Source organism: Uranotaenia lowii, chromosome 1, assembly GCF_029784155.1.
Source record: "Uranotaenia lowii strain MFRU-FL chromosome 1, ASM2978415v1, whole genome shotgun sequence".
NCBI classification, from domain to species: Eukaryota; Metazoa; Arthropoda; class Insecta; order Diptera; family Culicidae; genus Uranotaenia; species Uranotaenia lowii.
Genome location: NC_073691.1, coordinates 212,717,741 through 212,731,008, shown reverse-complemented (window position 1 = coordinate 212,731,008; position 13,268 = coordinate 212,717,741). Strand labels below are relative to the sequence as shown.

The 13,268-nt window shown below is 42.3% G+C and overlaps 1 protein-coding gene and 2 long non-coding RNA genes across 6 annotated transcripts; all 3 read right to left on the bottom strand.

The window, feature by feature from the left end:
- Positions 1-4,466: 4,466 nt before the first annotated feature.
- LOC129739925 (uncharacterized) lies at positions 4,467-5,813 on the bottom strand. Of its 3 annotated transcripts, none has more exons than XR_008736017.1 (4): positions 5,153-5,813; positions 4,920-5,085; positions 4,595-4,860; positions 4,467-4,533 (listed from the first exon to the last, which is right to left on the bottom strand). It is a non-coding gene; the product is annotated as an uncharacterized LOC129739925 (long non-coding RNA). The 3 variants fall into 3 exon arrangements; XR_008736018.1 differs by having other exon boundaries at positions 4,517-4,533; positions 4,595-4,657; positions 4,717-4,860; positions 4,920-5,813; XR_008736016.1 differs by having other exon boundaries at positions 4,920-5,813.
- Positions 5,814-5,850: 37 nt separating this feature from the next.
- On the bottom strand, positions 5,851-11,548 carry LOC129738374 (uncharacterized). The gene is made up of 2 exons (XM_055729556.1): positions 5,952-11,548; positions 5,851-5,869 (listed from the first exon to the last, which is right to left on the bottom strand). Exons 1-2 carry the CDS (start codon positions 11,546-11,548, stop codon positions 5,851-5,853), a joined length of 5,616 nt encoding a protein of 1,871 aa, XP_055585531.1.
- A 160-nt stretch (positions 11,549-11,708) lies between these two features.
- LOC129746970 (uncharacterized) lies at positions 11,709-12,559 on the bottom strand. 2 transcript variants are annotated; one of them, XR_008737426.1, is made up of 3 exons: positions 12,034-12,559; positions 11,831-11,974; positions 11,709-11,771 (listed from the first exon to the last, which is right to left on the bottom strand). It is a non-coding gene; the product is annotated as an uncharacterized LOC129746970 (long non-coding RNA). The 2 variants fall into 2 exon arrangements; XR_008737425.1 differs by having other exon boundaries at positions 11,719-11,974; positions 12,034-12,199; positions 12,267-12,559.
- Between the last annotated feature and the right edge of the window lie 709 nt (positions 12,560-13,268).

Here is a 13,268-nt window from a genome sequence, read left to right as displayed (position 1 = left end):
CACACGACGATGCAGGATGGAAACAATCAGCCAGCGAGGATATTGTTGAATGATATACCGAGCGCTGTGTTGTGCGTGTTTCTCGTTTCCCATTCCCATTCCATTCACATTCCATTCCCATTCCATTCCCATTCCATTCCCATTCCATTCCCATTCCATTCCCATTCCATTCCCATTCCATTCCCATTCCATTCCCATTCCATTCCCATTCCATTCCCATTTCATTCCCATTCCATTCCCATTCAATTCCCATTCCATTCCCATTCCATTCCCATTCCATTTCCATTCCATTCCCATTTCATTCCCATTCCATTCCCATTCCATTCCCATTCCATTCCCATTCCATTCCCATTCCATGAATGACAGCTTGCTGTTAAATTCCCGGAAAAAAAGTTAAGCGACCCCTGCCCGTGATCCGATCTGGCCCAAATTTGGCATGAGATCCTGTAGGGGAACATGCCCTATTATGCGCCCCCTAAGCGAATCGCTGAATTCCTATGAATTCCACGTACAAATTGTGGTAAAATGGGTGTAATCGTTGAAGAAGAGTGTTTTCTACAAATGCCTATGATTTTTTATTACTGAAATTGCTATAGTTGCTTCAAAAACTTGATTTTTAAAAAGCATATTAAAAGCCACAGAACAAAACTGTGTTGCAAATTTGCAAATACGCGCCGCTGTGTATTTAATACGCGCAGAGATGCCAATGTGCCTGATTTTTCAGGCGTTGCCTGATTTTTCGAGGCTCTGCCTGACAACCTGATAAGCCATTGAATTTCCCTGATTTTTGAAAATATGCCTGATTTTGCCTGATTTTTGCGAATGTCATGAAAATGGGTAATAAGGAACTGGAGTAGGTACCATAGCTGAAACGAAAAAGTGAAAATGTGGCTGAATCAAAGCAATCGAAAGATTCCCGTTAATTCTTATTGAAAAAGAGAATTGAAGGGAATCTTTTGATTGCTTTGATGCAGCAGAATTATGAATTATTCAACTAAGTAGGCTTACAACAACACATATTGGAGTGTAAATGCGGAGCGATGACCAAAAAAAAAAAAAAGGTCATTACTTTGAGCGGAATTTCCGTTACTTTTACGTAGCCTGATTTTGCCTGATTTTTATTTCGCAAGTTCCCTGATTTTTGAAAATAAATGTTGGCAACCCTGAATACGCGCCTAGCAACCGAACACACCCGAAAGCAGCCGAAGACCGAAAACACACCAATACTTACAGACACTTTGACTGAAAAGAAAATCAAAATGGACTAATCAAAATTTAAAAAAAAAAGAAAAGTAGATTCTTTGGGCAGAATAAACGCTTAAAATATGGTTTTTCGATTTTTTGTTCATTTTTAATAAAAATTGGCCTTTTTGAAAAATTAATGCTATTTTCAGCCTACTACGATTGGCGCGTTATAACGAGCGCATGGGATGTGATAGAACATACCCATAAAAAGCATACCTTAGCGAGTTCAGTATGATTTTTTAGCATAAACTCATAGTTTAGATTCTCATCTATCGATGTGTCAGAAAATATTGTCTTATTCGTTTTTCTCTGCTTTGTGACACCTTATTGAAAGTGTTTTAAAATTTAGATCGAAATGAAGAAAAACCTAAATTGTGAAATTATCACGACACAGGGGCATTTTAAGGAAAAAATCATACTTGCCAAGACCAATCACAGCATTTAAAACAAATTGGTAATATTTTGCAGGCTTAAAATGTTCCACATTCTTCAAAACAAGGGTGGCGCGTATTAGCCACATGGGGCGTTATATGAACTTTTCCCCCACTAGGCCTTTTACTAGGCCATTTAGGGCAGTCTAATGGTTGTTGTTACGGGATTGGGAGGGACTCGAAAAAGTTTTAATTTTTTTTCTTTCATTTATACGCAATACAATTGCTTTGAGAGGTTTATGCCGACGGTCTCAAATCGAATCATTGCGCTCGTGTTCTATATTTATATAAATACCATGAACACATGAGTAGAGTAAAGGCTGAATTTTGGGAGTAAAGATCACCAACACAATTTTGTTCAACAGTTTTTGAGTGGTTCATTTGTTTGTTTAGAAATATCAAAAGGAGATAAAGATTCAAAATAAATACCTACATAGAGTTAAGATTTTCTGTGATTTTTCTAATTTCGTTTTTTTCGAAAGTTTTATGTTTACTGGTAGGTAGTGATGAAAATATTTTCACAGATTTCACAAATGACAATAAAAAAACAAAAATTTAAAGTACATTTCTACATTTTCGGTCCATCTGGATGAGTCATCTCTTTACTTTTCATGTCAACAATAAACAATACTTTTAATAGTTGATCTTGTCATGAACCGAATAAATTGTAGAGCTTAGAAATACTTTTTAAAATCAATGAAAATTTGATACTTTATATTTTCGATTTGTGCAAAATGTGTACCTACATTTTGCACAAATTTAAATTTAAAGTATCAAATTTTTCGAGATGATGGATAATTTTAGAGAAACATGAGGATCAAAGAAAAGGAAGAACATAAGCCGTAAATATCTGGAATTCCTAGCAAAAGACACAACAGCTCACCGAAAAGAAAGTTTAGCAGTCGACCGATGAAGCTCGAGTTGTACGCTCCGACTTGTACCATGGTGTAAATGGCTAATGCGCCGTTGTACTGAAGAGAAGATTGCGAGTTCAAATCCTATCAGTGAGCCGTTGTATCTTTTTCGAGAAAATTCATGATATTTACGGCTTTTGTCCTTCCTTTTCTTTGATTCTCATGTTTATGTAAAATTATTCATCATCTTGAAAATTTGATAATTTTCAGGTACGAATTGTACCAAGACATAAATCATAAGATTAAATTTAAAATTTAAAGGTTTTGCTACACGTTGCGTAAAGTATGAACTATTCAGTTTTGAATGAATAAAGTTATTTTTTCACGATGAGACCCCATGAAAACTTATTTCTCTCGATTTGTATCACTTTGATAACTTTAGCAAAGTTGTAGCCAGGGAATTATCCTTCAAGATAGACAAGATACACCGTGGCTAGTTTATAAAATTTGAAAGCGAAAAATTCCAAAGTCGTGTTTATCCATAAACATTAGAGTGCCCCAAATGACCCAACGTTTGAAAATGTTATGCGCTGCAGACTGAAATTGATTCTTGACCAAGTACAAGGTCCCATGCCAAAGTTTGGCTAGATTGGACCCCGGGAAGAGGTCGTTAAACGAGCCTGAAGTTTGTATTTGAGACTTTTTGTTCTGGAAGAACTTGAAAACCCAGTTCTTCATCAATCAACTTTATCCCCGATTCTTGTGTTCATCATCTGTTTAAGAAGAAATTTTCATCTTTTTAAGAATAAATTAACCCTCAAAACTCCGTTTTTCGCTAAAAAATTATCAGAAGTATTTTATAGTTTCATATGATTTAAAATAATTTTTGTTTAACGAAAAACTTTATCGGTGAGGATATTTTTTAAAATATTTTTATTATCAATGTGACTTTCAGTACTTTTTCGGTTGTAGTTTTTACACATTTACACCGTTTTTTTTCCTTAATTTGGAATTTTTTAAAGTCTGAGTCATAGTACAAACGCTCTTATATATAATACTTGTTAAATTGTTTCACAAATATCTGAGATTTTTTTTCGAAGCATGTTCGGTATCAAAAATTCCTTTGCAGCGTAAAAAATTTATCAAATTAGAAACTAAAAACCCCAACATAATCATTTCTAAACCGATTAAAACACTTTTTTAGCTTAGCTTAGCTTAGCTTGATTAACTACTAACATCCACCTTAAACCGTTAAACCCGAAATGCATGATTGAAAAAAATGTATGCATGACTTGTTCAAAAATCAAATTATGATAACAATCATTTCGAGCTCCACGATCGCTGGCGTGGCTCAGTAGAACAAGTTCCACATCGCCAATGGTTGCTACTCCGTGATTGACCGAGGCCATCAATTTTATTCAGAGGTCAAATGAATGGTGCTTGGGATTAGCAGCTCATTCACACTGCTCAAAACTGGTGCTCTCTCTTTTAACGTCAATAACGGCGCCGGCCACGTCCTAGTAGTCAATAGATAGATTGGAAGAAAGAGAAAAGGATGAAAGATCTATTTTGTGCTTTAGGACCAAGGTTACCTCTGCATCCTAGCAAAACAATTTTAGTTGGGAGAGGGCTTAAGGAATTGATTGGGAGACACTTTTGACTAGTGTTACGGTGAACAACAAATTTTGTTTTCCTTACTCATAAAGTTTCTATAGAGTTGTTTTTGACATTTCTCACGCACATTAACTGGCGTCTCACTGGCGTGTACGGACAAGAACGGGACAATTAACCTCCAAAAGTTCCAGTGCGAAAAACGAACAGCCGGCCGATGAACACGGTCGTTTTTGATGTTAATGTTCCCAAAATGAAAAAGTGTTAGTGAAACGCCCTGAATTGTGAAACAAATACTACTAGCCGCAAATAGGACTATAGAATGTGTTCCGAGTTGTATGTAGGGGAGGAGGGGAAAAAGACACCGGTCTTGATAGCAAAGCAGCTTCAAGCTGTAATTTATTGAGTTTTGGTAAGATGACATAATTTTAGTTTTATAGTAATTTGACTTACAAAATCAGTGTTTCGAGTCGATTTCCCTACAACCGGAACGATTCTAGGCAAAGCTGACCAAGGCTGCTAATGAAAGAAAGCGTTAGCATGAACCGTTTTTGCATGCAGCGGGAATTGCTAACCTGATAGTGTTACACGGCTTGATAGAGCAAAGTTCTCGGAACTTGGCTGGAGGAGCCGGAACTATTCACGAGCTGTTACTCGGACGCGGCTTGAGAAGGCTAAGTTCGATAAACTTGGCTGGATGAGCCGAAACGATTCACGAGCTGCTGAGAAGGATAAAGGTTAGCATGATCGTTTAGCATGTAGCGACATTCTATTTAACCTGTTACTCGGATGCGGCTTGAGAAGGCTAAGTTCTATGAACTAGGCTGGAAGAGCCGGAACAATAGTCGAGCTAGAAAGCGCTGGATGGAACACGTTGTTGTTTAGCACAGTACTATGCTCTACACTGGGCCGGATGAATCCGAAAAGGTCTCACTGAAAACTAGCTAGTGATGCGTAGAAAAATTGAGGTTAGCACAACACAACATTTCGTGTAGGGCAGGATTCACAAACCTGTTTACGTGCCACTGTCTGGTTATCGTTCGTTTGTTTCACTGCACTTGGTTCGGCAATAGTTTTAGCTTAGGTTAGGTAGTTTTTTTCAATTGTAGTTTAAATAGGTAGATATAGTTTTAATCACGAAGAATAGAAATAAAGCTATCTGTTTGACTCTTCTTGAATGGGTGGTGTAAGTTTTTTCCCGGAACTCGTAGCTGTCAAACGGGAAAGCGTCGCGGCTGGCCGCTGAACTGCAGTTTAGTATTTGGCGTCGAAAATGTCGCGCCGCTTCAAAGTTGGCAGTGCTCCCAGTTGCCAACAGCCTCCCCCCCGTAACACTGGTCAGGATGATCCCGGGTTACCCTTAGTCGCAACTTCAAATACAGCTAACTTTGAGACCTCACCCCCAACGTCAAGTACAGCTAGCTTGGAGACCGATTGCCTAGTGAGCCCCCTATGAGTTTGAACAATCGCCTTTCTTACACGCCCATCTTGCCCTGGAATTACCTCATTAACACGTCCGCGGACCCAACCATTTCTTCTAGCCTCATCCACAATGATCACCAAGTCTCCTACGCAAATCGGTCGAGTTTCACTCTGCCATTTTGTACGCCGAGTCAAATCCGGCAAGTATTCACGAATCCATCGACGCCAGAAAGTGTCCGCTTGAGTTTGTATTTGGTGCCAAGTATTTTTTAGCGCCAATTTTTCGTCTACCTGCTCCACAGTCGGCTGCTTGATACCGTTGGAGCTTCCGATTAACAGATGGTTAGGAGTAAGAGCTTCTTGTTCCGCTGCCTCAATCGGGAGGTACGTAAGCGGTCTGGAATTCACTATTCCTTCAGCCTCGACTGCTAGAGTCCACAGACCCTCATCGCTCAGTTTTCGACACGCGCTCACGCTCGTCTCCATCGCCTTCTTCACCGAACGAACCATGCGCTCCCAAGCGCCGCCCATGTGTGGTGTGCCGGGTGGTATAAACACCCATTTCGTTGCAGTATTGGTGAACGTAGATGCCAGCCCTTCTTCGATGTTGGACACTTGTTGCTGCAGCACGTTATCGGCTCCCCGGAAGTTGGTGCCGTTGTCTGAATAGAATTCTAGTGGTGATCCTCGCCTACCAACAAACCTCCGAACCGCCATAATACACGACTCCGTACTTAGGTTGAATACTACTTCGACGTGGACAGCGCGCACTGTTAAACAGGTGAAGAGCGCGATCCAGCGTTTAACCGAGCTCCTACCCACTTTAACCTGGAGTGGACCAAACAAATCCAACCCAACGAAAGTGAATGGTCGTGTGCACGTTGCTAACCTCGCCGCTGGTAAAGGAGCCATCCTTGGAATTTGAGGTCGAGCGTTGTTGATTTTACAGTACTGACAACGCTTCACGATCTGCTTCACACGGGATCGTATTTGTGGGATATGGTAAACCTGACGTAATTCGTTCACCACGGTCTCGAAATTAGCGTGATGGAACTTACGGTGATAAAAATCGATGATCAAATCGCTGACACGGTGTTGTTTCGCGAGAATCACTGGATACTTGATGCAGTTGTCCACATTAACCGCCGCTCCAATCCGCCCGTCGACTCGCAGAACTTGGTGCTCGTCCAGGTAAGGTGACAACTTATACAGTTTGCTGCCTTTTCCTACGGTGACCTGTTTCTTATTCGGCTCGCTGATTTGTGCCAGTAGTTGGTGAACTTCGTCTGGAAAAGCTTCTCGTTGAACCATTCGGAAAAGGTAATCTTCGGCAAGCCTCAACTCGGATTGCGTGGGATACAAACTACTGATCTTGCAACGTGTTTTCTTGCAGTTGTTGAAATATCGGAATACGTAGGCCATTGCTCTGGTCAGTCTCTCCCACTTAGAAAATCTGGATACATCAACCAGCGGATCTGGAATTTCTAGGCTTTGATGGACCCCACACATTTTTTGTTCTTCTACAGTTGGTTGTATTGACTTGGGACGCGGCCACTCTGCCTCTTCCTCTTTCAAGAATTCCGGTCCGTTGAACCATGGACCATCCACATCCAGTTGGCCACCTTGTCCCCATTTTGTGGCCAGGTCAGCAACGTTCATCTTCGTTGAGATCCATCGCCAATCAGCGATAGAAGTGGTAGATAATATTTCAGATACTCGACATGCCACAAACGACGAATATCTTCGATGGTCCGAGCGTATCCAGGCTAGTACTGTACTCGAATCCGACCAAAATACCGTACGATGTATTTGCAATGTATGGCCTTCTTTAATAAACGTTTCTAGTCGCGCAGCTAATACAGCAGCTTGGAGTTCAAGCCGGGGAATCGACCAATGTCGTAGAGGAGCTACCTTCGTCTTTGACGCAACTAAAGTGCACTTATATTCCTTGCTATTGATGGAAATACGAAAATACGCTACGGCTGCGTAAGCATCTTCGCTTGCATCGGCAAATATATGCAGTTCAAGATTATTGTAGAGTGTTTCAGTAGCATCTAGATAGTAGCATCTTGGAACCTGGAGGTCTGCTATAAGTGGGAACTGATCTATCCATCTTGTCCATTTTTCGAATACTTGGTCGTTGATTTCTTCATCCCATTGAGTACCGGCTCTCCAAATATCTTGGAGAAGTATTTTGCCTTGAACGACAAAGGCCGCTAGAAGACCGAGAGGGTCGAATACACTCATTAAGCACTTCAGTACTTGTCGTTTCGTTGGCCGCATTCTGTTTGAAATAATGTCGTTTATTTGTGGCTGAAAGTTGGTGGAATATGCCAGAGTATCTTCATTGGGAAGCCAGTGCATTCCAAGAACCCTCTCGATGATGCCGTGCTGTGTGTTTAGTTCTTTGGGATTAGGATCTGTTGCCTCTCCAAGTCCTTGGAGTATTTTCACGCTATTGGATCTCCAACCACGAATGTTGAAGCCTCCTCGCGCGTGAATGGCCTTGACTTCTCGAGCAACTCGTTGAGCTTCTTCCTCTGTCCCAAAGCTATCGACGTAGTCGTCCACGTAATGGCAGTCGATGATTCCTTCAACAGCTCGAGGATAGACATCCGCAAACTCTCGTGCGTTCTTATTCTTTATGAATTGAGCAGATGCTGGGGAGCAAGTTGAACCGAAAGTGGCCACCTGCATAACAAAAACGTCGAAAACTTTATTTGGATTGGTCCGCCAGAGAAAACGCTGAGCTTGCTGATCTTCGGGACGAATACGGATTTGGTGGAACATCTCGGATATATCACCAGAGACTGCCACAGCATATTGTCGGAAACGGAAGAGGACCCAGGGTAGTGTTGTTAGTTGATCTGGCCCTTTCAAAAGCATGCTGTTCAACGAGACACCTTTAACCGTAGCAGCTGCGTCCCACACCATGCGAATCTTCTCCGGCTTTTTGGGGTTTACTACAACGCCGAGTGGTAGGTACCAGGTTTTCCGAGGATCTGAGTTTCTGATTTCACCTTCGGTGGCGAGACGGGCATATCCTTTCATCTGGTATTCTTCTATTTGCTTAGTAACGTTTTCCATCATCTTTGGGTTTCGTTTAAGCTTACGTTCTAAACACTCGAAACGTTTTTCAGCCATAAAACGGCTGTCAGGAAACTCATAATAATCGGACTTCCAAAGTAAGGCAGTTTGGAATCTATCACCTTGGCGACTTGTGTGCTCTTCAAGGATTCTCTTGGCCCGTTTATCGTTCTCAGATTCTAGAATGGCTGTCCCGGTTATCCCCACGTCTTCTAAAGCAAAATAGTTCCGAACAGCAGTGTGCAATGCATCATCACCAGAGCAACTACAACGGTGCACGTACAAAGATGTATCTTGATATCCTGTTCCTCCGTAGACACACCATCCCAACCTTGTTTTAGTAGCTATTGGGTCTTGCGGCTGACCTTCTTTTGTACGAAGCGGAACGGTCAAATGAAGGTTGTTAACCCCTATCAAAACACGAGGAATTGCATTCCTGTAGCTCGCTATCGGAAGTCCTCGTAGATGCCGAAATGAAGCCGACAATGTACCAAAGTCTAGTGTTTGTGGGGTAAGAGCTAATTCTTTGACTGTGCGAGTATCTTGTAGTTTATGATGCCGTTGATCGGTTCCGGATATCTGAAGCTCAATCACCTTGGAGCCATGTTCCGTTCTCGTCTTATTGCCCGTCCATTTCAAACAGAGTGTTCGTGGTTGTCCTTGCAAACCGAGTTCATCAACCAGTTTTTCTTCGATAAGCGTGAGTGATGAACCATCATCCAGGAAAGCGAAAGTGTCAATTTTCAGATTTCCCTTACCGTGTAATGTGACCGGCACAAAGCGAAGCAGGCAAACTTGAGGAAAACTTCGATGCACGTGGATGTCGGCGGGCGGACTGGGTTCGAAAGCGGATGGTCCACGACCATTGGAGTTGGACTGATGATCGTTTGAACGTACTGAAGATTCGCCTGCATTATTCTGCATCTGCTGACCCCCGATGGAATGGAGAAGAGGGTGGTGGCGGACTGTACAACCATTAACATTGCAATATCCACTCAAACGACAAGGTCGGTGGCCGTGGAAATTCAGGCAATTGCGGCATAGTCTTTCTTGCTCCACGACTCGCCTGCGTCCTTCAAGGGTGAGCGCTTTGAATTCGTCGCATTCCTTCAGTTGGTGGTTCCGGCTGCACATGCTACATCTCCTCTCTCTGTGGTTACTGGCTGGGTGACTGCTCTCGGTATGCGCGTGTAAAGCTCCTCGCTTTGGCCGAGTCCGTTCCTCAAGCCGACTGGGTACAACACATATTTTCGAAGAAGTAACTTTGCTTGCTCGTTTCATTAACATTTTCATAAATTCACCAAATTCTTTTAAGCTCACTTCACTGTTGTCGTCTGTATATGCTGACCACTGCATTTGGTAATCGACCGGCAAACGGTTCACTAACGCGGCGAGCAATGATGGATTTGACAGATGGGCGTTTTGATCAGATGCTTCCAGATGAGCGCAGTAATTTTGAACGGCTGTGCCGTATTCTATCAGGGATTCTAATTTTTCAGCTTTGGGGGCAGGAATATTCCAAAGTTTTTGTAAAAGGCCATTAATTATCAGGTCAGGTCGGCCAAAACGAAAGCGTAGCGTGTCAATTATCTCAGGCACTAAATCGGGCAGAAGTAAGCTGCTTCGCACCGATTCAAGTGCTACTCCTTTGAGGCAACGTTGAAGACGAGTCAAATTTTCAACCGGGTTGTAGCCACAGGCTAAAGTGGAGGTAGTATAATGGCTAATAAATACTGGCCAATCTTCCGGGTCCCCTGAAAAGATAGGGAGATCCCGGGCGATAACCTGACGTGCTGCTAGTTGAGATGGGGTAGGCGAAAAACTATTCATATGTTGGGTGATATTTGCGTACTCGCTTGGGGGGCAATGTCCCAACTGTGATATCAGGGACTCATGGGGCTCATTACATTGATCGGAATTTAGGCGAAAAGAATTAGGAACGGTCTTACCTTGACGTTGGTTTCTTTTATACTTGTCTTGAGGGGGGTGAGGCACAGGCGCACGGTCCTGGGATGGCGCACGTGGAATTGGTGTAACCTGCTCGCCATGGGGAAAGAAACCGGCTGGATTTCGATGATATTGTTGTTCGGGAGCTCCTACCGTGGCTATCTTATCGGCAAATTGGACTGCTGACCTTCTCTTTCCACCATGGTTGTCGGTTGACAACTGCTGCATCCGTTGACCCAAGTTGGCTTCCGAAACAGCGGGAAAAATTTGGGTAGATGCTGAATCCGGAACGACCAACCAGGTCGGTAGATGAGTATCACTGATGCTCCGACCACTGGTTGTGGGGAAAGTTGAACCAGCGATAGGTTGGTTTGAACTAGTCGGAGGTGTGTTAGAAGTTGGACCGTTCAGCTGGCCTGTAGGGACCGTCGGAAAAGTTGCATCATTGGTTGGAGCACGTTCGGGAGTTACAACGACATCGGATATGCTTTCCAACCAATCAGTCGTAAGCTGACGACTAATCCTCCTGCTCACCCGGCTCTGAGTGTTGTTCGTTTCATCCACATCGTTGACGGTGGATTGCAAAAGTTTGTACTTCGCATCGACCAGTCGTTTCTGGGCTTCGATTGCTTCCAAGCGGATCTGTAGAGCCTTAAGCTCTAAGTTACGGTTTTCCTCCAATTGCTCCAGCTGTAGCTGAACCTTTCGGGAACGTTTACTGGAAGCTGTCGCACTGCTGTGAATGCTGAGCGCTGGCTGGCATTTTGGACAGGACCAAGGGCGGAACTCAATGGATGGTGTAACTCCTGCACAGGTTAGATGGTACCAATCATCGCATACGTCGCACTGCACCATGTTCCCTGCCGAATCAGGGAGATTACACGCCACGCAGTTGGAAACTCCATCATTGGGTGTCGCTGGAGATGGTGCATCGTCGTTCGCAGTTGCCATCTCCCGCGATGGATGATGATTTTCTTGAAGAATGTTCCGAGTTGTATGTAGGGGAGGAGGGGAAAAAGACACCGGTCTTGATAGCAAAGCAGCTTCAAGCTGTAATTTATTGAGTTTTGGTAAGATGACATAATTTTAGTTTTATAGTAATTTGACTTACAAAATCAGTGTTTCGAGTCGATTTCCCTACAACCGGAACGATTCTAGGCAAAGCTGACCAAGGCTGCTAATGAAAGAAAGCGTTAGCATGAACCGTTTTTGCATGCAGCGGGAATTGCTAACCTGATAGTGTTACACGGCTTGATAGAGCAAAGTTCTCGGAACTTGGCTGGAGGAGCCGGAACTATTCACGAGCTGTTACTCGGACGCGGCTTGAGAAGGCTAAGTTCGATAAACTTGGCTGGATGAGCCGAAACGATTCACGAGCTGCTGAGAAGGATAAAGGTTAGCATGATCGTTTAGCATGTAGCGACATTCTATTTAACCTGTTACTCGGATGCGGCTTGAGAAGGCTAAGTTCTATGAACTAGGCTGGAAGAGCCGGAACAATAGTCGAGCTAGAAAGCGCTGGATGGAACACGTTGTTGTTTAGCACAGTACTATGCTCTACACTGGGCCGGATGAATCCGAAAAGGTCTCACTGAAAACTAGCTAGTGATGCGTAGAAAAATTGAGGTTAGCACAACACAACATTTCGTGTAGGGCAGGATTCACAAACCTGTTTACGTGCCACTGTCTGGTTATCGTTCGTTTGTTTCACTGCACTTGGTTCGGCAATAGTTTTAGCTTAGGTTAGGTAGTTTTTTTCAATTGTAGTTTAAATAGGTAGATATAGTTTTAATCACGAAGAATAGAAATAAAGCTATCTGTTTGACTCTTCTTGAATGGGTGGTGTAAGTTTTTTCCCGGAACTCGTAGCTGTCAAACGGGAAAGCGTCGCGGCTGGCCGCTGAACTGCAGTTTAGTATTTGGCGTCGAAAATGTCGCGCCGCTTCAAAGTTGGCAGTGCTCCCAGTTGCCAACAGAATGCTTTCAGTTCATTAGCAGGCATGAGTATGTTAGGTTAAATGGGGATAAAAAAAGTTAACGACTATTACCAAGTATAAACATTAATTTTGAAAAATAATTATTTTATAAAGTCGCTTAATCCAATGGCATATCAAGTTGATGTTTAACCGATTTTTTTTATTTGAGAGCTCTCTATGAAAATCCTAACTTGAGTTGCAACAAGTTAAGCGACGATAAATGAACATGAAAATTCGATAATTTTTTGATTGACGATTTAAACACAAATATCATAGCAAAATTTACGATTAAAATATCAGTATACGAAAAAAAAGCTCGGCAAATGTCTCAATTTTTAAACATAGATATTCTTAATCGGAATTATCAAAGATGGGTCATAGCATCTTGACCTAAAATAACTCCGGGCCATTTAAGATCTATCTTTAGTCTAATTTTCTGTTGTTTTGTCTCTGTTCAGTTCTGTATAAATTAGCGGAAGCTTAGATGAAAAAACATCAATTTACGTGTTATGCAATGGATTGGAAAAAAATAAATGAAACGACACTTTAAACCGATTAAAACACTTTTTTAACTAACAAACTAAAAAACGATGTTTAACATGATTTTAAAAGTGCTTAAGCTTAAGAAGTGAGAAAACTGAAAGTGGAAATATTTTTAGAGGAAAAAAATCATTTGGTTTTTTTTGCAGTATGTT

Bases quoted from the DNA above. Each gene is read 5' to 3' on its own strand.
- LOC129738374 (XM_055729556.1), bottom strand. From the start codon at position 11,548: ATGGCAACTGCGAACGACGATGCACCATCTCCAGCGACACCCAATGAT.